The 21933-nt window shown below is 48.6% G+C and overlaps 4 protein-coding genes and 4 non-coding genes across 10 annotated transcripts; 3 read left to right on the top strand and 5 right to left on the bottom strand.

Moving 5' to 3' along the window:
• Window positions 1-20: 20 nt before the first annotated feature.
• LOC130155196 (surfeit locus protein 1) lies at window positions 21-4720 on the top strand. Its single transcript, XM_056352231.1, has 9 exons — window positions 21-158; window positions 846-927; window positions 1051-1178; window positions 1522-1604; window positions 2354-2545; window positions 2842-2914; window positions 3278-3440; window positions 3888-3969; window positions 4212-4720. Exons 1-9 carry the CDS (start codon window positions 93-95, stop codon window positions 4276-4278), a joined length of 936 nt encoding a protein of 311 aa, XP_056208206.1. The 5' UTR covers window positions 21-92; the 3' UTR covers window positions 4279-4720.
• Window positions 4721-5256: 536 nt separating this feature from the next.
• On the bottom strand, window positions 5257-9491 carry RPL7A (ribosomal protein L7a). The gene is made up of 8 exons (XM_056352235.1): window positions 9405-9491; window positions 8782-8902; window positions 8195-8344; window positions 7219-7359; window positions 6777-6856; window positions 6311-6441; window positions 5880-5949; window positions 5257-5427 (listed from the first exon to the last, which is right to left on the bottom strand). Exons 1-8 carry the CDS (start codon window positions 9405-9407, stop codon window positions 5323-5325), a joined length of 801 nt encoding a protein of 266 aa, XP_056208210.1. The 5' UTR covers window positions 9408-9491; the 3' UTR covers window positions 5257-5322.
• LOC130155652 (small nucleolar RNA SNORD36) lies at window positions 6514-6586 on the bottom strand. The gene has a single exon (XR_008824147.1). It is a non-coding gene; the product is annotated as a small nucleolar RNA SNORD36 (small nucleolar RNA).
• Window positions 7029-7105, bottom strand: LOC130155654 (small nucleolar RNA SNORD36). The gene has a single exon (XR_008824149.1). It is a non-coding gene; the product is annotated as a small nucleolar RNA SNORD36 (small nucleolar RNA).
• LOC130155656 (small nucleolar RNA SNORD24) lies at window positions 7430-7491 on the bottom strand. The gene has a single exon (XR_008824151.1). It is a non-coding gene; the product is annotated as a small nucleolar RNA SNORD24 (small nucleolar RNA).
• LOC130155655 (small nucleolar RNA SNORD24) lies at window positions 8413-8485 on the bottom strand. Its single transcript, XR_008824150.1, has one exon. It is a non-coding gene; the product is annotated as a small nucleolar RNA SNORD24 (small nucleolar RNA).
• A 59-nt stretch (window positions 9492-9550) lies between the features above and the next one.
• Window positions 9551-18244, top strand: MED22 (mediator complex subunit 22). 3 transcript variants are annotated; one of them, XM_056351916.1, is made up of 4 exons: window positions 9551-9710; window positions 10156-10236; window positions 12496-12704; window positions 16922-18244. In XM_056351916.1, the coding sequence occupies exons 1-4, from the start codon at window positions 9588-9590 to the stop codon at window positions 17112-17114; spliced, it is 606 nt and encodes a 201-aa protein (XP_056207891.1). In that variant the 5' UTR covers window positions 9551-9587; the 3' UTR covers window positions 17115-18244. The 3 variants fall into 3 exon arrangements, with proteins under 3 accessions (XP_056207891.1, XP_056207890.1, XP_056207892.1); XM_056351915.1 differs by having other exon boundaries at window positions 16916-18244; XM_056351917.1 differs by lacking the exon at window positions 10156-10236 and having other exon boundaries at window positions 16916-18244.
• Window positions 18245-18621: 377 nt separating this feature from the next.
• Window positions 18622-21690, top strand: SURF6 (surfeit 6). The gene is made up of 4 exons (XM_056351913.1): window positions 18622-18837; window positions 19231-19446; window positions 20256-20347; window positions 20814-21690. The coding sequence occupies exons 1-4, from the start codon at window positions 18744-18746 to the stop codon at window positions 21480-21482; spliced, it is 1071 nt and encodes a 356-aa protein (XP_056207888.1). The 5' UTR covers window positions 18622-18743; the 3' UTR covers window positions 21483-21690.
• Window positions 21691-21933: the final 243 nt, after the last annotated feature.

Below are 21933 nucleotides of genomic sequence, written 5' to 3'. Positions count from 1 at the left end.
GGGGCGGCTAGAGAGGGGCCCGCCCGCCTGCCCGCGCCGGGACTGTCTGGGCCGGACGCGGTGGCGGCGCGGGGAACGGTGGCGGCGTTGCCATGGCGACGGGGAGGCTGCTGCTGCTGCGCGCGGGGCCGCGTCTGCTACGGGAGCACCGGGGCCGGGTGAGGGGAGAGGGACCGGGCCGAGAGGGGGGAGAGGGGAGCGGGACCGGGCCTGGAGAGGGGAGCGGGAGAGCAGCCGGGCCCGGGTGAAGGGAGAGGGGAGCGGGGTCTACCCCGAGTGAGGGCTGAGGGGAGCAGGGCCCGGCCGGGGGAGGCCTGAGGGGAGCGGGCCCGGGCTGAGGGGAGCGGGCCTGGGCCCTTGTTGAGGCCCCGATCTTGCCCGGGGCCCGTCCCCGCCGTCGCCCGTGCGCCCGGCCGGGCTCTGGCCGCCGTGGGTCGGTGCCCCCAGTGCCGCGGTGTGGGCAGCGGTTTCGCTGCGCGGGGCGGAAAGTGAGCAGAATCGGAGGCGCAAAGGCTGTAACGCGGTCCGTGTGCCGCGCCAGCGTGGCGGGAAGGGGAGGAAGCAGGTGGGCAGGTGCTCAGCTGTTTCTTTCAAGAACAGGTTAAGACGGTGTGTATGTTTGCTGGTGGCATGGAGGGAAACAGAAAGGTCATTTGCTGCCCTATAGTCAGCTCTGTAGCTGGAATTTGATATTTTTTTTTTACATTATAACCTAACCCATAGTGTTTCACAGGCAGTTGCTCAGATGAGACTTAAATCATTGGGTAAATAAACTTTTGTGCAATCATTGGGGCAATTGATACCATTTAGATACAAATTTTACAAATCTTTCTTATTTCATGCAGGTATCACATTGCTTGATCAGAAGAACGTTTTTTGGACATCCCCTAACTAAAGCAGGTTCTGGTCTGGTCCAGCAGACTAAAGGTAAGAAAAGATTTGTTTGGCTTTTTCCCTGTTTCAACCTTATACCAAGAGGTGACATTTTCTGCAGGAATTTGGCTTCTCCTGACCTGTACAAATCCTGTTCCTCATTCTGTTTTTCTCTAGATGTTTGTTTGAGGTTCTGCAGACCACGGAGTTCTACAACAGCTGCTGACACATCTGGAGAGGACATCCTGCTCAAATGGGGCCTTTTCCTGGTGCCTCTGACCACATTCTGTCTCGGCACATGGCAGGTACAAATAAATATTTCATTGTTTAAAGAGATGAGCATTTGAAGGCTGTCAGGTTTTTCTATCACTGGCTGTTCAATCTAGTTCAAATCACATGCAGGGTAAAGATTTGCTGTTATTTTACATTTCTGTTTTCCAAGTGTCCATTTGTAAGCCTTTAAAGGGCACTTCTATTTCAATATAAATATTTCCTCACAGTCAGTAGCCTCCATTTTCCTATCTCCGATTACCCTGTTTTAGGCCAGGTCTTCTTAGAAACTTATGACAAAGATTTCGAGACTTGCTGGGTTTATTACATTTCTCTGTTCTACCATGAGGAATTACTCTTGCGTTTGTGTGCTTTCAGGTTCAGCGACGAAAGTGGAAATTAGATTTGATTGCGCAACTGGCATCAAGAATTACATCAGAGCCCATCCCTCTGACCTTAGAGTAAGGAAGCTGAGATAGTTTATTATCTACAGAGCACTGACAATGTGCTGGGGATATTATACATGGTTCATGTGCTAGTGAACTTATGCTAAACTAAACTGTGAAAATGAAGGAATGCAATGGGAATCAGGATGTGCAAGCAGATTTAGGATAGACATCCTGTTAGTTTTCTTATTTTTAGTAAAAGAATAAGTGAATGCTTCCCTATGGGATACTCTAAATGCATGTAAAAAGGATGAATCTCTTAGGAGAATGTGATGTGTAATTTATGCCATATGTATTCCTCCTGGAGAAGGAGGATTGGTAGCTGGTGTCTGTGATGTCCCAGAGGAATTATTCCTGTAACAGGGAGTCTTGGATCAACAGCAGTCCCTGCCCCAAGTGTGGAGCAGTTGTGTCAGATATGAGAGAGATTTTTAAGGTCACTTGGCCACATGGCACAACTCATCAGCAGTTCAGTTGTTTGATTTCATGGGATTTCCAGGAAATGCTCCACGTTGGTTGGATGCGCAGGCAGCGTATCCACCCGCTGATCAGCTGTGTGTGCCATTGAGGTGGCAAGAAGTGTAAAAAACCTGCTCTCTCGATACTCATGAACATCTTAATTTGGTTCACTGTAATAGTAATAAAATATTAAGCCAGCTGGGTCTGGAGTGAACCATTAGGGAAAAGGAGAATCCCACCATAAAATCCCCTAATTTGATTTCCCTGTTGCAGCCATGATTTTGTTTTGGTCTTGTTCCATGCAGCCCCATGGAATTGAAGGAGTTGGAGTACAGACCTGTAAAGGTCCGAGGGCATTTTGACCACTCCAAGGAGCTCTATATTTTGCCACGGTCACTTGTGGACCCTGAGCGAGAAGCCAGGGAAGCTGGGCGGCTGACATCTCACCCGGAAAACGGAGCAAATGTCATTACTCCTTTCTACTGCACAGAACTAGGGTAAGTTAATGACAGTCACGGTTCATGTGAACAACTTGCTTTGGTTTTGAAAAGCTGAATCGTGGTAGTTGGGTTTATGTAAATCACTCCCTCTGCCTTAAAAGGCATATCTCACAGTCTGTTAGGTCATGGAGGCTTGATTCGAAATTGTATTTTAATTCCATATAACGTGCACTCAGATGACAAAAAAAGTGGCACCAAACGTGAGTTGCTTCTTTCTTTGGTACTTAATCCTAGGCAGCAGCAGGAATAAATTTCCTTTCACTGATGAGCCATACTTCTTTATGTAACCCTAGGGTCACAATTTTAGTCAACCGAGGATTTGTGCCCAAAAAGAAACTGAAGCCGGAGACCAGGCTGAAGGGACAGGTAAGGGGGACCCAGGCAATGCTGCATCTTACCTTCTGCCCTTTGATTCCCCAGAGGCACCACTGACCCAGACAGGCAGTAGCCATGGTCAGCATCATGGGAGGTTACTTAAATAGCCATTGCACTTTTCAAAGAAGGCAAATCTTTTCTTCCCACCTTCTTGTTAAGTAAATAATATTTTTTACAAACAAGGAGCTGTTCTTGATTTTTTCCCCCTGCTGTTAACAGCACCGCCCCGGTGCAGGGCATGACCAGTTGATTTATAATAAGACTCTGCAAGTGCTGTATTTTTCTGCCAGGACCGGATATGCCTGAATAGAAAATGAACCTTGAAAGATGTTTTTTTTCTCCTCTGCCTTTCAGATTGAAGATGAAATTGACCTCACTGGGGTGGTGAGGTTATCGGAAACCCGGAGACCTTTTGTGCCTGAAAATAACATCGAGAAAAACCGCTGGCACTACCGTGACCTGGAGGCTATGGCAAAGGTGACCGGCGCTGAGCCCATCTTTATCGATGCAGATTTCAGTAAGTCACAGAGGAACCCAACCCCATGTCCAATTTATGATAAATCCCCCTTTCCGTTCAGTTAGTTACTTCCCCTGGGCACTTGGAAAGGTAGAATCGTAGAATCATTCAGGCTGGAAAAAAACCTTTGCAATTGTGAAGTCCAACAAGATATCGCACCTTTCTCTTCTAGGTCTGCTGTTGTGAAGGTGGTAGGCAGTCTGTGCTGGGGGACAGTAGCATGCTCAGAAGAGATGCAGGCGGTGTTCCCTGCCCTGAGCACAACCAGTCACTTGCTGTAGGGCTGCCTGCCCCACAGTTCTGGCTTTGCTGGTAACTTGGGAACACTGCTACCTGAGGAGTAGGGCATCCACAGGGCTTACTACCTTCATCCCGTTTCTCACAGCAAGGGCAGCTCTGCATAGTACAGACTAAAGATTTAACTTGTGCCCTGTGTCATACCTATAGGAAGCACAGTCCCTGGGGGGCCCATCGGAGGCCAGACAAGAGTGAGCCTGAGAAACGAGCACATGCAGTACATCATCACCTGGTAGGTTGTGCAGACAGCACTGACTGGCCTTCCATCTGTTTCTTTTGAATGTAAAGCTTTGCCTGGCATTCTTGCTCCTGCATCAGTGAGGCTGGATGAGCTCCCAAGCTACAACATCCTTAAGTTTTAACCTAAGTAACACTGGCAAGGCTATTTGAAATAATTATTGCGCTGCAGCTGAAGTAGGGAGGTCTGGTCTATCTTGAAAAGGTGTGAACATGTGCTTTGCTTTTCTTTTATAGGTATGGCTTATGTGCTGCAACTTCATTCTTGTGGTACAGAAAATTTATACAAAAGTTACCTCTGTGAGGTAAAGGACTAATTTGTTTTGTACTGCAGTCAAGAGCAGACTTCTATAAAGACAGCAGTCTGATCAGTCCTGAATAACTGAAGCACGCAGTTTCAGAGCAACATGTTCAGTCAACATGCAGCAGCTACCCAACTGCACACAAGACTTTAAGCAACGGATGCAGACTGAACACATACCAGTGTTATTTGGCTGCAGCTTGGAAGCATTGAACTTCAAAACTGTGGCAGTTGAAACTTGTAGCAAAACTGAATTATGCAATTATCTCAAGGATCCATTTTTCTGTTGTGGTTGGTAGTAAGCTACATTTTATCTTCTCCACTGCTGTATTTTCCAAAAGAGAGCAAGGGATTTCATGAATCAGTTTCTTTGCACTGAGTAGTCATTCCTGAAGTCAGGAGTGGTTCACAGCAGTTGCATCAGAATAAAGAGGGCCTATTTGTGCCTGCTTGTGACTTGCATTGTGCATCTTGCATCTTAATAGTGACAGAGCTGAGCTCAAGGTTACTGGGGATACTAGAGTCAAGCTGGATAAGGCCACCTGTGGCTTGGAAGAGCATGACAAGGGCTAGCAAAAACAAGCAGTAGCTACCTCAGCTGGAGCCTTGTCAAGCTTGGTAGCCTCCCACAATGCTGCGAGACCAAGTCAGTGGGTCAGGTAAGAACAGAAGCTGGATTAAGTACTCATAATGGAGATGCAGAGCCATTTCCAACCAAGATTTGCATAAGCAAGCTAGGCTTAACAGCCACAACTAGCTGAGCCCATTCAACTTCATGATCACAGAGCATGTGCTGTGGTCAAAGGAGAGGAATTACTACATAGGACTGGTTGTTATGGGCAGTTGTTCATGTGAATGGCCTACTCCATGCAGCTGTTCTGTGCAACACTGTTCCATCACTTGATGGAAGGCAAACAGAGAAGCAAGGTGACACTGATGAACTACCCAGTGCCCAGAACACTCCCAATTAACACAGATCACTGTAACTTCATCTGGGGGTTTATTCTTTTTTATGTACACAAAAAAAGGTAGCAATCCAGTACATCTTCAGCCCAGCTTAGTAGCCAGTTCTTTAGCCTTGGCTTTTTCAAGCTTAGCAATGCGAGCCACCGATTTTGGACCCAAGACATTACCACCCCAGTGACGACGGATCTGCAAAGAAGTGAGAAGAGGTTAGATGCCTTATACAGCTTTACCATGTCATTCAATCAACTCGCTGAATTCCGTGCCTTTTTGCACAAGAAGAGCTCCTTGAACTAGGAAGCCCTACACTGTTTTGAGACAGTGCAGAGATACAAGAGTTTAAAATCCTTCCCCACAAATAGTGCTGGATTCAGCCATCACATCTGGACTCGGGAGTTGCCCTCTACAACCCTAGCCCCATGATAGCTGCTACTTCTACACCTTGGTGACAAGTGTTCATGTTTTACTCCACCCTCAGCTAAAAAACCTGGACACACTGTAAGCAAGTCTAAGTACAACACACCCAACAGGCTTTAAGCTAATGTCACTATGTCTGAAATAACTTGCATTTCTCTGAGAAGCTTTTGAGAGTGTTAACAGTATAAACCGTAAGACAAGACTAGCAGCACAAATAATTTTACCTCATCATATCTGTCATTGTAGTTGGTCTTGACAGCCTCCACCAGCTTTGCAAGGGCTCCCTTGTCCTCCCTGTTGGTGATAGTTTTAGTCATAACAGCAACATGATTTTTCAGGTAAAGCATAAGCATCACTTGCAAAGGGTTAACGACTCCAACCATCAGTACTTTAGGAACCTGCACTGCTCAGATTAATAGTTTTTACATATTTTAGAGTGACCATCCATTTTGGTAAACCAAAATGATCTATCTTCAGGATGCAATAGGGCTCTTCATACAAAAGGACATCTGTATTAGAAGTTATAGAGGTAGCATTTCAGTTTTACTGCTTTTAAACTAGACACCCAAGGTTGCTATCTATCTGCCCTACAGTGTGCTTATGGGCAGTCTGCCTTCTCCACAGAGAATCAAACCTTCACCCACAGAACACTTACGGGTTAACTTGGGTGAAAGCAACAGAGGTGCAAGTTTTCCTGTGGACCAGTCGTCCCAGTCTGGCTTTACCCTTGATGATGCAGTATGGCACTCCCATCTTACGGCACAGAGCTGGCAAGAAGACCACCAGCTGAAAAAAAGAGAGCGTGCTGTGTAACTGAAGGACAACATCTTGTGCTTTGAATCAGCCTGGGCTGTGGCAATTGCTCAGTGTTAAAAAGCTCTTTTTACTCTTCATTATTGATTCAGGTGAAGAAATTCATACATCACTGCAAAGGCCAAGCTTCATTGTATATCAGGACAACTAGGAACACGCAAAAGCATTCCAGTTCCAGTAATGTCTTTCTGCATTCTCTTTTCATGCAGTAAGTTTGCCCTAAAATGCATTTTCAACCCCAAGTCCGGTTCTGGCCTCAGCTTAAGTTATGCAGGCAGCCTGCAAAATGTACCAGTGAGCGTTCTTACCTCAATGGGGTCTACATCATGGGCAATAACTACAAGCTGAGCTTTCTTGTTCTCTACCAGAGTCGTGACACTGTTGATACCTGAAAAACAAGTTATAGATAAGCTTTGATTCTATGCAGTTGATTTGCAGAGCTTTTGTATAAGCCTCATACAACCAGCTCAGATTCCACAGCACAGTTTCATTATGAAAGCTATGAAAACTTTTCATATCCACTCAGTTGCACAAAGCAGCTATTCCATGGACAATTTGCTATAGCTCAGGGTTAAAAAGCTCGTCTATTTTGCTCTTCACTTTGAGCTCAGGTGAAGAAATTCATACATCATTGCAATAGCTTGTCCAGTCCTGCTTGGTTGAAGCAGAGCACTAACTCTTCTTACCAGTTTTCTCTCAAAGTGCCACGCTCCTACAGACATAAGTTGCCAAGTTCACGGACTAAGTTACCTGCTCGCAGGACTGGTGGCCGCTTAGTTGGAGCATCTCCCTTTCCTGCAGCTTTCTGCTCAGCACGAGCCAGTAGCCTCTGCTTCTTCTCTTGCTTATTTTCTGGCCTGTATTTGTGTGCCAGCTTCAGAAGCTGTGTAGCTGAAAGAGAACATCTACTAGTTAGTTGCATGACCTGAAAATGTAAGCGCTACTTTTCAAAATACTGAATTGCATCAGCGATCTTGGTGGTTGTCATCAATTGTATTTAGCAAAAAGTTAACATCATTTGCACAGCGCAAGAGCAGAGCACCTTTAGATCCCCCGTTTACCTCTATGTGCACCTCTGCTGGCAGTGAAAGCTCCTTCACTGTTTGGATGAGGAAATGCCTGTGGACCCCCACAGCAATTACAGTTAAAGGTGGTGCACTTTCTCCTTTAAAGCAAGCACCTTGTTTGGCAACACCTACGAGGGACTTGCTCTACACAGGTCAAAAGTTTCTTACAAAGACGCTGTCCCCTGGAAAAGACTATTTACTCTTTCACAGAATACCCTGAAGCTCCTTCTTCCCCAGTTTCAGTGTCAGCCTGCAGGACGCTGGCTTTCCCTCCACAGCCTGCACTCATGGAGATTTCTCAAACTGTCTGCTTACGTAGTTAAAAGAACCCCAGGTGGTTCTACATCAAACTGGAAGAGCAGACTCCGATGGGAACACACAGTTAAGATAACTCTGGGTTTGGGTCATTAAAGAGGAACTTTGGCATTTTCTATACCCCTTTACAAAGTACACAGCAGCTATCAAGGCTTAACCCAGCACGTTCAGACAGCAACTTGCTGTTCACCTCACCCCAGTCACTACTAAAGCCTCCCTAAAATGCTTCCAAAGATACTCTCCAGCTTACTTTTGTTAAGTCTCATTTCAGTTTCTTTCCTCTGCTCTGAGGCACATCCTGTTAATGACCCAAGTCAAGAGAACTGCACAGGCCACATCCTTACCTGTCTGGCGATCCAAAGCCTGCGTGAACTGGTTAATTGCAGGAGGCACCTTCAAGCGTTTGTAAAGAATAGACCTCTGACGCTGCAGCCTGATGTACCGCGGCCATTTCACAAAACGTGTGAGATCACGCTTCGGCTGGATATCCTGTCCTAAAAATACAGACTTTAACTCAAAGCCGTTCCAAACCCACAGAGCCACAGCACAGAACAGGCACGGATGCATCAGTGATCTTGGTGGTAATGTGTCAGCACTATCACTCAGATAGCAAATATTCTTTCACATCATCTGCACCCTGTACAACAATGACACTGCCCAAGTCTGAATTGATTTACCGCACCACACGCAGAAGAGCAAGATTCATTACAACAGAATCATATAATGAAACTGTATAATATGGGAAATTCAGCAAATTGTCCATAGCACCTTCATACACCTAATGGAGGGCAACTCTTTAATTGCAAGCAACCAGGCCTCATCACTCTTGCCACTCCACAGCTTTATTACATGCTTCTGTTTACAATTTAGACATTTGTCCATACAACAAAAAAACCGCTGGAGCAAATAGCCCAAATATCCCTTTACTCACCGATGCCAAAGTTCTTGGGCCTCTTCTCAAACAGGGGATTGACAACCTTCTTAGCCTCCTGCTTCTTCACTACAGCAGGGGCTGGTGCCACCTTCTTACCCTTGGCCTTCTTCCCTTTCGGCTGTAAATAAGAAACACACCCTTCTTTCTTTTGCCTCCAACACCTGCGTACTGGAGAGCTTTCAGTCCGCCTTGGAAACGCGTTTTTCCCGGCGTTTCAGCGGCCCGGCCGCCTCCCGGCGCGGCCTCGCTCCTCCGGCGGCAGCAAACGCTTCGCTTTGGCTTTAACAACTCCACGAACCGCCCGCGGATCTGCTCGGCCGGCGCCCCCCAGCCCCGCCAGCAGCGCAGACAGCCCCAGCGCGGGCTACCGGCCACCCGGCCCGGCCCGGCATCCGCGGCCCGGCCGCCCCACTGCCCGAGGCGGGAGAAGCCCCACGTCCCCGGGCCGCGCTGCCAGGCCGCACCGCTGCGGGCGGGCCGCAGGCCCAGGCCCGGCCCCGGGCACCGCCACTCGGGCACCGACCACCCCTCCCACGCCTCCCCCCAGGCCTCCCCGCGAGGCCGCGGCCCGGCGATGCAGGCGGATGACGGCGGATGGCAGCGACCCCACCAGCACTTACCATCTTGGACGGCGGAAGAGAAAGGCGGAGTGGTGCATGCTGGGAAATATCTACCGGGCGCCACCGCTCCTCTCGCGAGAGGACGGCGCGGGGCGGCGCGGGGCGGCGCGGGGCGGGGCGGTGCGGGGCGGCGCGGGGCGGGGCAGGGCAGGGCAGGGCAGGGAAGGGAGGCGTGGGGCCGCCATGGCGCAGCAGAGGGTGCTGCCACAGAGCAAGGAGACCCTGCTGCAGTCCTACAACAAGCGCCTCAAGGATGATGTCAAGTCCATCATGGACAACTTCACTGAAATCATCAAAACGGCCAAGGTGGGTATGGGCCGTAGCTGTGAGCCCTGAGGGGAGAGGGCCGCACCCGCCAGAGCACCCGGGCTCCTGAGGGGAGAGGGGCGGGTTGTCCTCCGGGGCAGCTCTGAGGAGGGGCCGGTTGTCCCGGGGGCAGCTCTAAGGAGGGACGGGAGTGGGGTCCCTGAGGGGAGAGGGGATGGCTGCCAGGGGAGAGCGAGGCTGTGAGGGGGGAGATGGGGGGACCTCTCTCCCGGTGCCGCCGAGGGCAGCCGGGGGTGCTGAGCCGGGAGGAACCACAAGAGCAAGCGGAGGGTCAGCAGAAGTGATGTGTGGGTGCCATAGGTGGTCCACAGCCTGCCCTAGGCCTCCAGGTGTGGATTGAACTGAAAGGAGATGCCTTACAAGGTAGAAATCATCCGTCAGGATTTTAGTATGTAAAGGTGGGTATGTATCCTTTTCTCTTTAGATTGAGGATGAAACTCAAGTGTCTCGAGCAACTCAGGGTGAACAAGATAACTATGAGATGCATGTCAGAGCCGCAAACATTGTGAGTAGCACTCTGCTGTACAAATCAGCGGGCAGCACATCCTTCAGGTACTGTTGGGTTCAGCGTTGCCTCTAGGGCAGCCCTATTAACACTCAGGAGGACTGCTGTTAGAAGAGTTAACCTGCTGTTTGGAGTGGCTGGGGAAGGCTGGGTAGCCTTGCTTGTTAGCTATGGGCTCCTGTCAGAATCCTCACGTGATTGGGAGTTTTTACTTTATTCACTTGGGCTGAAGGAGCAGCTTGGGAGATCTTTTAGAACTGGAGCAAAGCACTGTTTGTGTTGATACTGTGTTGTCATGGTTTAACCCCAGCACGTAATTAAGTGCCACACAGCCCCTTGCTCACTCCCCCCTCAACCAGAGGGGTGGGGAAGAGAATCAGAAAGGAATTTCCATTTCTTCTTCTGTACAGGGGACACCGATTCTGACAAGTGTTGGTCTTTTGCATCACGCGGTGTGGGGGCCAAGGTAACTACAGTGCTCACCACAGGGGCTGGAGCAGCCACAGCACCTGGCACAGGGGCTGGAGCAGCTGTTGTTTCTGCTGGGGAGGCTACGGTAGTTACAATTAGCTGCTTAGATCTCCACCGGATCCAGCAGGTGAAAACCACATTCAGTATTGCTAGCAATAGGGTCAGGACCTGCGCTATGGTGCTTCCAATGGACCAGAGATATTCAGAATTTCCAGAAATCCTAAACACTTCAGTAATTAGCCCTGGGGAGAAGGGGGAGGTGTGGACCCCACCCATAGGCTGACTCTCCAGAAAAATGAAGGCAAAGGTGCAGTTGTTGGCATTCCCCGCCAGGGACCACCTGACACACAGGGGTGATAACACCAGCGCATACATAGACCAGATTAGGTTTACAACTAGTGAGTCCATCATACCATAAACCAGTACAGTATAGTACAGCACTATGACAGCTTTAGCCCAGGTCCCAGGGAGAACAAACAGCACAACAGGGAATACATACTGCAAGTAAATTGAATAATGCAACCCTGTGACCATGGGCAGCAATATCAAGAGCAGAAAAATCAGCATTGTGGCCAACGATTATTGATCCAACACAATGAATACTGATGCAAGAAAATATAGTGAAAACCCTAAAACTCTGCTGTAGACAGGAACTGCATAGATAACGGAAACATCAGCATGCCAGCAAGAGCCTGCTGTCTGTGGGCCCACTCAGCACTTCAGGAAGGGACAGTTCATACAGATGTAGATGAGCTCAACAAGAATGTAAATAAGGAGCCATCTAACAAGGACATGCTAACGGCTAAAAGAAAACAAACTACTGAAGTGATAAGACTCAAAGACACTAGGGTAAAATAATTGTGGTAGTGGGAGATCACGACCTCCTACTCAAATGCCCCCCCCCCCCAGAGAGGATGGAGCCCCTGCTCGACCTCCTACTCAAATGGCCCCCCCAAAGGGGATGGAGCCCCTGCTCAGGGAGCATGCGTAGTGAATTTAAAATGAACTGTACCTTTAAACTGAGGCGAGAAAGCAGCTAAGCAATAATTAGTAGATGTAGACTCTGAGCAGAACTAACCAACTTCACTGTATGAATATGTATTATGAATAAAATTAAGGGTGCAAGTTAGGAGGAGCGATCCCCCTTGCACGTGGCACTGCGGTAAACATACCTGCTTTATAACTCTCCTCAAGTTGTGAAGTACGATTCCGCATGTCAATACCAACAGCAGTTTTGTTCTAACACACTCTGGCTGGACCTGTTGTCATCCTCAACCCTTCGAGCCCCAAGTTGGGTGCCAAAAAGCACTGTTTAACTACAGCCAGTAATTCAGGGCCATGCAGCCGCTCACTCACTCCCCCCTCATCCAGAGGCAGGGGAGGAGAATCAGAAAGGAATGTAAAACTCAGGGGTTGAGATAAGAACAATTAAATAATTGAAAAAATAGAAAACCAAAAGAACAGTAGTTATGATAACAATAACATAACGAGGGGGAAGGGGAGAGGAATTAAATCCACAGGGAAGGAGAAAAGCAAACTAGTGATGCACAATGCAACTGCTCACCACCCGCTAACAGATGCCCTGCCAGTCCCTGAGCAAGGACCTGCAAGCCTCGGCCTACCCCACCCCCCCTTTATAAACCATGGGGTTGATGTCCCATGGTATGTCTTTGCCTAGTCCAGGTCAGCTGGACTTCCCTTGTGTCCCTTCCCAACTTCCCGTAGCTTACGTCTATCCCAGCCGAAACCAGGACATAAGTGCTATGTGATTTTTCTCCCTGCTACAAGGTCCGAGCTGGTGAGTCCCTGATGAAGCTTGTGTCTGACCTGAAGCAGTTCTTGATCCTCAATGATTTCCCTTCTGTGAATGAAGCTATCAACCAGCGCAACCAGCAGCTGAGAAGCTTGCAGGAGGAATGTGACAAGAAGTTGATTGCACTACGGGATGAGATCTCCATTGACCTGTATGAGCTAGAAGAAGAATATTACTCTTCCAGGTACAAATAGGGCGGTGGACTTCTGCCTTATTACTCCAGCCCTTTTGGGGTAGTTAGACCAGACAAACAAGTAGTCCTTAGAGTACAGGTCTTGAGAATGTTCCCAACAAAATTTCACTCCTGTTTTTAATTAGGTCAGACTTTGTCTGCAGCTAAAGCAACTGCCTTTTTCTTGTTGATCCTGTACAGGGTGTTGTCATGGTGAAGGAGGTACTCACAGCATCCAACTCTAGGTGCATGCTTTAGTTGGCTAGATTTCACAGATCATTTGCTTAGGCTTCCTTTGTAATCATTGTAAAAGGAGATGAATTTCCTTTGGGGGTGTAGGCTTCTGAGTATCCCTCTGGAGGAACGTCTGTCTCTCCCTAGAGAGAAGAGATTGATGTGATCACCACGTCTTTGTGGTGAGTTCTTTCACAAGCGTGCCTTTTACCTTGTAGTCCACTGCCCCCAGCTGCCTGAAGTCCTGTTGGGGTAAACATTTGAAATGAGCAACAAAGACTTGCTCGGTTTCATTGAACTATGAAGTATTATGATAGGATTTTCTATGTAATAATGACTTATTACTGATTAGTTTGTGGGTTTTTTAGTATTTTAAAGAGTCTCTTAGAAAACAGGCTTTAGAGAATTCAGACACTTTATTTTTTTATTCTATTTTCTGTCATGCACTCCAGCACTTCTAGTTGATGATGCAGTAAATGAAAGCAGGAGAAAACAGTAAGAACCTGACTATTTTGGCTGCACTGTCCAAGCTAAGTGAAGTCAGTGCAATAATGCTATGACTTCTAAACAAAAACTTAACTTTTAAAAATCTTATTTAAAATTTCAATGACTAAGTTTTCTATTTTTGCCTTTCCCTTCTTTCTAAAAATGCTGAATGCCTATAATCCCAGCTAAGTCAACTAATTGCTCAATATCTGTGGAAGTTAGGCCATTGTTTATGAGTAATATATGTATTTTAAGAGTAAAAAGATAATGATAAGACACAGCTTAGGAACTGCTACGACATTGGAAGAAAACTAGAGGTAAAAGTTTAGAGTTGTTTTTCAAACTTTACTCAGTTTTTAGGGGGGTGGCAAGGGATCCTAGAAATATCTCAGAAATGAAGAGTGGCAGTTGCAAACCCAAGCACCAGTCCAGGCCCCACGGCTCAGGCTGCGTACAGCACAGCAGTGAGCCGTATCCACAGTGATGCAGTGGGGGACCATAGTGCCTCACTCGTGTGTGCCAGACATGCTTCCCTCACACTGTTGCCAGACTGCCACCACTGTGTGTCTGTAGCTTTAATGTTTGAACGAAGGGGTTTTGACCATTCTGCTAGTCTGTTCACCAGCCTGGCACCAGACGCCACGTGAAGCAACCCTTTGTAACAGAGCTAACATCTAAGCACATCTAAGCACTTCATTCTAGGGGAAGGTGTCCCTGCCCATGGCAGGAGGGGTGGAACTAGATGATCTTTAAGGTCCCCTCCAACACAAACCATTCTATGATTCTATGAAATGTTGGCTTACACCAAATGGATGTGTCTTTGTGCTCACTTTTGTAAGAGTGGATATGACGTGAGGAAATGTGGCAACTCTACAGAGCTATGATAGTTTCATGGAAACCTGTTATCATGTAGCACTTAGTCGTTTGCTTTTAGCACTTACTCCCTTCCTGTGCTCTTTCCTGTCTTTTTCTGCACCAAAGAAATTGTGTGTGTGTGTGTAAATAGAGAGTGATTTATTTGAAGTCCTTTTATAATTAGAATACCAAGATATTTTTAATGAAAACTTCTTGTCTAATGTGGGGAAAAAGGGTTTCTGTCAAGTCACCTGGTCATAGAGTGATAATCATGTTTAAATGGCTGCAAATGCAGTAGCCAGGTTGCCCATAAGTGGGTATTCCGGGCTGTCCTGGGAGCCTGGCTGGGGTTGCCTTTCTGCACCATCTGTTACTTTCTCATGAGTCTTGATCCCACCGGATTTATAAAGAGGTGTGCAGTCCCATGAGGCCAGGGCATGGGTTCCATACAGCCATCCTGCCAAACTGCTCTCCCATGCTCCAGTTTCCCTGAAGGTCACTGCTTAGTTTGTTTTAGGTTGTCCCTCCAGAGAAGGCCATAGCAAAGTGAGCTCCCTGTGGCCACACACCTCCGGGTGCCGAGCTGAGAGCTGCCCCAGGCTGTGTAGCTTGTGTGGTTTCTGTGCACTGCTCCCACCTGCTGCGAAAGGCCTGTGGAAGGGAGTGTCTCCTGCCCAGCGTTTGTCACTGCCATTGTGCTAAAGGAGCTGAGGAGGTAGCCCCTTGCCCGTAGTGAGTGACTAATAGGATGTCTCTGTTGTAGGGTCAGGTTTCATTGCCAGGCTTTAGAAGTGCACATGGGTGTTTGATGAGGAGACATGAAAGCAGGTCGTTGAAACTAAAACTTGTTCTGAAGGAATCTTTGCTTTCAGTCCCTGTGTTCAGGTAGTTTCCTAGAGCTGTTCCTCTGCGCACAGACCTGGCTGTATGCCTCGAGGGGAGTAGTTAAGTCTCTTCCATGAGCTGAGAAACCCTCAGTCAAAGGACGGAGTAGTAGGCTGGCTGGTGCTGTTATGGGCTGTGCAGTAGCTGCACATTGACCCTGACATCTAAGGAGTTCTACATTGAGAGGCAAAGCTTAGACTTTTGGAACTGTTCTAACTGGGGCAGCAGGAAAAGCAGTTATGCTTCTGATGCAGCTCAAATTTTGTTAGTAACTCCCCTGCCAAGATGTGGTGGATGCTGTGACCAGGTTCTCTTTGGAAGCCGTGGCCTGAGTTCTAAGACTGACAGAAAAAGAGTCATAGTTCTGGTTCAGTCCTGAAGGTCTTTGCTAATTGAACCCAGCCTCACTGTGCATTGGGAACTGTAGCGAGGGGTGATCTTCCAAGGGATTTTACAAAGGCCCCAGATATAAAACTTGTCTGTATCCACTGCCTTCTCACTTCTACTGCAAAACCAGCTGGGTGACAACTACCAGAAAAAAGCTTAGAAGCAGATGCTTGCAGCTAGTGCTTTGCGTGCTTATTCTCCAAAGCGGTAACTCCAAGTCCAGCTTGCCTTCTGTCATCCTAAACCCCAAACTTGCATTTATGTTCCATTGCTCCCTCCTCTGAGATCACAGGAGCTGTCTTGAGTGTGGGGTCAGATCTCAACATGTTTGATGTTTGTGCAATTTCACATGTCTCATATTTCAACACTTAATATATCTCCCTAAGCACCTATTCAAGTCCTTACATTAAAAATGTAAATAAAGCTGCAACAACAAAATCACTTGACCCATTGGGTTTGTTTTACTCTGAATGCAAGCAAGCTGCTTTCTGCTCCAGCACTCGCTTTGTCTTGGGTGTCTCTTGTGTGTGCAGCTCCTTCCTCTCTTTGGAATTTATTTTGTTCCAGTTTCTTCCATCATTTCTCTTTTTAGTTCTCAGCCTTTCCACATGGTGTTTTCCTCAGAGCGCAGGCAAGAATTATCCAGTTGTTTAAAAACATTACTTTCCCACACTGCTGGTTAGTTCATCCAGCTCTATAATCTACAGCGGTCAAATCCAGCAAGCTGCTTTTAGAAGCACTGTTAGTTCAGGTTCTGCTGAAAATGGTAGGAGCCATCAGTACTTCATAATCAGGTTGAGGAGCTTCAATAGAAGACCCAGACCTTCACTGGAGCACTTTTTTGAAAGGGCAAGGGTGCAAATAGGTTTCTTTTTTATCATCACAGGGACAGGCCCTAAAATAATTGTGCTGAACTTTAAATTTAAAGCAGGGTTTATAATTTTTTCCTCACATAGGTTGTGATCTAATTCCAAGTAAAGTAATTGCAGATGAGGTCATTGTCTCACTCCAATCAGTAGCAGAACTCCTATATTTGGGGTGCCAGGACTTCAGCACAGATCTTTTCAGGGACGCAGAGCATCTGGACTAGAACTGAGTCTCTGTTTTAGTTTGTAGCAAATGTTCTGCCTCTGAAATTCCCCTGATCCTCACCAGGCCTGTGAGGTTCGAGACCAGCCCTTAAGGGGTGTCTTAGGAAAGGCCAGTGTCACAAGACTTGTCATGAATTTGTGAACGCAGACCTTACCTCCAGGAACGTTTTTTGCCATTTTCTTAATGCTTTGCTTCTGTCTTGCTCCCCTCACCCTTTCCCTCCCTCCCCTCCTCTCTTATTGCACCTGCTGTCTCTCCTTACTGGGGTTGTTTTTTCTGGAAAGCTACAGTCTGTGTGACAGCAATGATCTTCCACTGTGCGAAGCCTACTGGAGACAAGACTTTGCCACGTTGTCCCCCGAAAGCCTCTCCATGCCTCTGACAGCTGCCACAGCAGAGCAGAGTGTTGCTACCTCCCAGAGTTCAACCCCATCGCACCCTCACGTGAACGGGCATGGGGCAGGCCCCACAGAGCACTCCTGAAGAGGATCCACTGCTGCTGATGGTGTTCCTCCTGGCAGCACTGCACTGCTGGAAGTCTTCCACCTGCTGTACTGCGCATCTCCTGCTGTCAGGGGAAGGCACTGGAGCTGTGTTTGCAGGTTTCTGCTGGCTGGATAGCCACAGGGCTTTCTCCACCCCTGGGACATTGCCATGAGTGTTCCTCTCCCTGAAGAGATAGTGATAAGTAAATACCAAGTTGATTGTTCTAACAAGTTAAGAGTTAGGTTTGCTTTTACGTGATAGTTTATGTGTAGAGTTCATTAGAAATCCAGTCTGTTGCCATATCTCAGTAACTACACGCCGGAGTGTCGGGAGTTGAATTTGCTTGGGATAAACTTGAGCCAAATGTGGGGGCAGTACATGTTGTGGGGGTTTTAGCCTGCTTACTGACATTCTGGCTGCATTAAAGCACTCTCAGGATGGCAGCCGACAACCTCCATTCTACTTTAGAGTAAGAATCTTGTAGGCAGTCTTCACTGTCAAAGTGCTTCACGAACTTGAACTTCTTGCTCGCAGGCGCTGGGGAGGAGGCTCAGGAGATTATTATTGAAGAGCAGTGTACTCCCTTTTGAGGAGGACGGGGCAGACTGAGCAATCAGACTGAGGTATTGATGTTCCCATTTGCTTGAGGCCACAGATAGAAGCTCCAACATGCTTTCATTAGTCTGATTCATTTTTCAGTTAACAGAAGTTGTTAACATAGTCTGAGCTAACATGAACCCAGTGTTAATGCTGGCTAATGGTTTTGTCTAATAAAAAATCTTGAGATGACTGGGGTGTATGGAGCAGTGAGGGATACTCGGGTACTCTTAGTTTCCTTCCAAAGAAACATGTTCGGTGCTTGTTCTGCAGCTGTTTGGCACTGGGCACATCTGCCCTTCCCCTTTGTGGTGGTTGGTCACCCAGAGCCGCGCAGCTGAACTGGAGCACGGGTGGGCACGGCGGAGCTACGGGTGCATTCCAGCCGCGTAGCTGAGCTTCCCAGCATTCTGCTGTAACATTGGTTTCCCAGGATGTGAATTTTGGTGTAATTTGTTTTCTTTTAATTTTCTTCCATTCCGTTTATTTTTGTAATTAGGTGATTTAATAAAACTAACTCTTTTGTATAATTTTTAAGGCGTGTGTTTTCAGCCACCAGGCTTTGTGACAGCAGGATATTACAGGGGATGTGCTTGGATGCCCCGCTTGGGGCCTGTGCCACTGAAATCGTTCTTGCTGTTAGGCCCGCCCGGGCCGGTACAGGCCGGCCTCTGATCGCCACCGCCGGTAGCCGGCCGGGCGCTGCACGGACCGGGGGGCTCCCTGCGGGTGGCTGGGGGCCGACCGGAGGAAACGGGGGCAGCGCGGGGACCCCGGCGCCTGGGCCCAGCGGACTGCGGCAGAGCCCCGTATCGGGGCCAGCGGGCGCTCCGCTGCGGCGCCTCATGCAGCCGAGCCCTGACTGCCCGCCGCGCTAACGTCACTTCCTGCCCGCCGCGCTAACGTCACTTCCGGTCGGCGGCAGCGCACGAGGGGGGGCGTGCGGTGCTGGCTGTGCCTGAGGCCTGCCCACGCTGAGGAGCTGGGAGGGCAGCGCCTCCCCTAGGGCCCGGCCGCCCCGGGGCCATAATGGCCAGCCTGGCCGCCCAGGACTCCTACCTGCAGGGCTTGGCGAGGAAGGTCTGCGTGCAGCACGCCCCGGAGCCGCGGAAGAGGAAATTCGGTAAGGGAGCTGTAATGCTTCGGCTTCTGGCTCTCCCGGCCCGTCCATGGGATTCCGGGCTTGTGGCAGCCCTGCCTCCACGGGATGGTTAGCCCGCGGGAGGGGCATCGTGCTGGTTTTTAAGGAAAAAAACTCGGGGCTGCTGGGCATGTTTTGCAGGTTGCACTGTTGGTCCTGGGAGTCCTTGCTGTTGTGCACGTGGGGGTTGGTTCTGGGAACTGGGATTTTACTGAGATGTGCAAGCGTGCTTGGTCGAAGTCCCAAAATGTGTAATTTTTTAAGATTGAGATATGCTATCACAGTGCTGGAACTTTGGTCTTCAGTAATAACTGAATGTTATGAAGTGGGAACGTAGCATTGTCCTATTTTGCTTAATTTGGTTTTGTCTTCTAGTGTCTAAGCCAGGTCAGCCTGAGGATGCTGGCAGACAGCTCAAGAAAAAGAAGAGAAAGAAACCCAGGAAGCAAGCTGAGGAGACAAATGCTCCTTCAGTCAAACAGCTGGTCTCTAACGCCAGTAAACCTACTGCAGGACAGAAAGCAGCCCTTCAGGCCAGCAAATCATCTCCACAGGGTGTTACACAGAGCAGAAATGAGGGTTCAGCTCCTGGTAAGAATACCAGCTTTGTCAAGGTCATGTTGAAATTACCTGAGCTGTGATGGCTGCTTTTCAGTTGCTTCACACATGAATAGTTTGGAAATCCTTTAAGAAGTTCAGCTGAAATAAAAACATCTTGCTTATGCTGTGTGGCAAAAAAACTTTTGCTTATGTACACAAATTCGTAACATCACCACTGGGCGGCTCTCTGGAAATAGCATTTAAACTGATTTGCAGAGTGTTTATGTATTTGGGTTGCTTCTGGGAATTATCACATGGATGCAATCTCTGTCGTGCCAAGTTGGCTTTCCACTATGAATGTGAAAAGCCTGATCACAAAGAAAAGACGTCCTTAGCATCTTGGTTTCCACTAGCTTGGTGCTTGTCAGGCAGCCAAGGGGCATGCCAGGCCACTCTGGGGGGCAGCACTGGATGATAATACAGGCAGAAAAGGCAAAATACTAAAGCGGGGGTCCTCAAACTTTTTAACCAGGGTGCCGGCACACGGATCAAGTGGCAGGAAGTCATGTGCGGCTGCTTAGTTTCACCCCCCAACCCCCGGCCGGGGTGGGGCAGGGGGGGTTCTGTAAATACCAGGGGCTGGATTGAGGACCCTGGTGGGCCGTATCCAGCCTGCGGGCCGTGGTTTGAGGACCCCTGTACTAAAGAAACCAATGAAATAGAAACTCTTGGTTTGTTGAGGTTTTCCATTCTATTCACAGCATGTAAGGAGTTCTCAGAGCTTTTCCCATAGCCATAGAAAGTTCTTCTGTTTAGCTAGTGCTGTCTTTTTAAGTGTTTTTATTTCCTTTCATTTTCAGGGAGCAAAAGTGAACTGTTTTCCCCTTCTTTTTCTGCAATGAATCTCTTGCGTCAGAGACTACATGAGAAGATTAAAAAAGCTTCTGGACAAGTATGAGAAGTCTTAATATGTATCTATACGTGTGTTTATGCAATGTAAATTCTCCCTAGCCTCCCAGGGGATAGGGGGGCAAGACTATGACCTTACAGGGCTCAGAAGCTAATTCTGCCTGCTAAGGATGTGCCTGTAGGTATTGCTGGGAGAGCTGTGTGCGTTCTGTGGTCTGTCTAAACGCATGAGAAGAGCTAGGGGCCTGAGCTGGAGGAGACCATGCCTCTGGTGATTTTTAGGAAAAAGAAAAGCACTAAGAGCCTGAAAGGGAATGTAGCTACCAGGTGTTGAGGGAGAGTAAAGGGTTTGAAATACCTTTACTGTGTTTAGTATCTCTAAAAGCTGAGCCCACAGCTCATCACAAGTAGTTTCTTAGGAGAAGTGTAAGATCAGGAACTTGGGGACCTCTCACTTTTCATTCTGCTTTATCCCTTTAAGGTTTCTGATTCATATCCATTCTTCTTAGGATGATGCCAAAGAATTACCCCCTGCAGTCCTGGAGAAGAGGCAGCGGAGGAAGTATGAGAGAGAGAGAAAGAAGCGCCGACGGAAGGAGTTGAAGATGAAGGCAAAAACAGAGAAGAAAGAAACTGAGGAGGTACCAATAGAGCCAGAAAGCAAAAAGGAGGAGAGCACAGCTGAGGTTGTCTTTAACAGGGTCGAGGTCCATGGGGAGAATGAGTTGAGCAAGATCCAGAAGAAGAAGGAGAAGAGGAAAGCAGTGAAAGGCAATATCACTCCTCTGACGGGCAGAAACTACAAGCAGCTGCTGAGCAGGCTGGAGACCAGGAAGAATAAGCTGGAGGAACTCAAAGATAAGGACCAGAAGAAAGCTGAGGAGCTAGAGAACAAGATGAAATGGACAAATGCTCTCTATAAGGCGGAAGGCGTGAAGATTCGTGACAATGAGGAGCGTCTGAAAGAAGCTCTGAAGCGTAAGGAGAAGCGTAAAGCACAACGCCAAAGGCGGTGGGAGGAGCGGACGGAAAAAGTGGTGGAAAGGATGCAACAGCGGCAGGAAAAGCGTCGCAAGAACATTCAGAAGAAGAAGAAGGATAGGATAGAGAAGAAGAAAGCCAGGGCCCGGAAGAAAGGCCGGGTGCTGCCAGAGGACTTGAAAAAAGCTGGTTTATAGCGAGCAGGAGGCAGCTGGTGCCTGCAGCCCAGGAGCTCTGCTTGTGGGCGCTGGTGGCGAACTGTCCCTGAGCCCACCCTCCCTCCACACCCGAGTTCACCCCGGTCCGCCTGCCCGAGGGCTGCGCGAGCTGGCCGGGGTCCGGCAGCAGGCGCTGCCCTGGCTTCCCAGCTTGATAATAAAAGAAATCCTGCTGTGTGTTTGTTCATTGCGCTTCCGATCCCAAAGAAACGCCTTCCCGGGGCTTGGATCTCATTGTACTTTTCGTCACGGGAAAGTACCGGTTGCGGGAGAGCGGGCGGGAGGGAGGGAGAGGCGGCGGGGGCGGGGCAAACCTAGGCCCCGCCCCCCGCGGCGCCATAGCAATGGGGAACGCCGCGCGCTGCGCCCCGCCCCTTTCTGTTGCTGTGACCGCGTACCGGAGGTGGTCGTATCGCGGTTTCAGGTGAGG

Source organism: Falco biarmicus, chromosome 9, assembly GCF_023638135.1.
Source record: "Falco biarmicus isolate bFalBia1 chromosome 9, bFalBia1.pri, whole genome shotgun sequence".
NCBI lineage: Eukaryota > Metazoa > Chordata > Aves > Falconiformes > Falconidae > Falco > Falco biarmicus.
The sequence above is the reverse complement of the archived record's forward strand: the minus strand, read 5'-3'. Positions and strand labels throughout refer to the sequence as shown.

Excerpts from the sequence above, each read along its gene's own strand:
- LOC130155196 (XM_056352231.1), top strand. The coding sequence starts at position 93 with ATGGCGACGGGGAGGCTGCTGCTGCTGCGCGCGGGGCCGCGTCTGCTA. Across the intron at positions 159-845 it reads TACGGGAGCACCGGGGCCGG|GTATCACATTGCTTGATCAG; the intron begins GTGAGGGGAGAG and ends TATTTCATGCAG. Across the intron at positions 928-1,050 it reads TCTGGTCCAGCAGACTAAAG|ATGTTTGTTTGAGGTTCTGC; the intron begins GTAAGAAAAGAT and ends GTTTTTCTCTAG.
- RPL7A (XM_056352235.1), bottom strand. Across the intron at positions 7,360-8,194 it reads GGCTTTGGATCGCCAGACAG|CTACACAGCTTCTGAAGCTG; the intron begins GTAAGGATGTGG and ends GTTCTCTTTCAG. Across the intron at positions 6,442-6,776 it reads ATGATGTAGACCCCATTGAG|CTGGTGGTCTTCTTGCCAGC; the intron begins GTAAGAACGCTC and ends TCTTTTTTTCAG.
- MED22 (XM_056351915.1), top strand. The coding sequence starts at position 9,588 with ATGGCGCAGCAGAGGGTGCTGCCACAGAGCAAGGAGACCCTGCTGCAG. Across the intron at positions 10,237-12,495 it reads ATGTCAGAGCCGCAAACATT|GTCCGAGCTGGTGAGTCCCT; the intron begins GTGAGTAGCACT and ends CCCTGCTACAAG. Across the intron at positions 12,705-16,915 it reads GAAGAATATTACTCTTCCAG|CTACAGTCTGTGTGACAGCA; the intron begins GTACAAATAGGG and ends TTTTCTGGAAAG.
- SURF6 (XM_056351913.1), top strand. The coding sequence starts at position 18,744 with ATGGCCAGCCTGGCCGCCCAGGACTCCTACCTGCAGGGCTTGGCGAGG. Across the intron at positions 19,447-20,255 it reads AAATGAGGGTTCAGCTCCTG|GGAGCAAAAGTGAACTGTTT; the intron begins GTAAGAATACCA and ends TTTCATTTTCAG. Across the intron at positions 20,348-20,813 it reads TTAAAAAAGCTTCTGGACAA|GATGATGCCAAAGAATTACC; the intron begins GTATGAGAAGTC and ends CATTCTTCTTAG.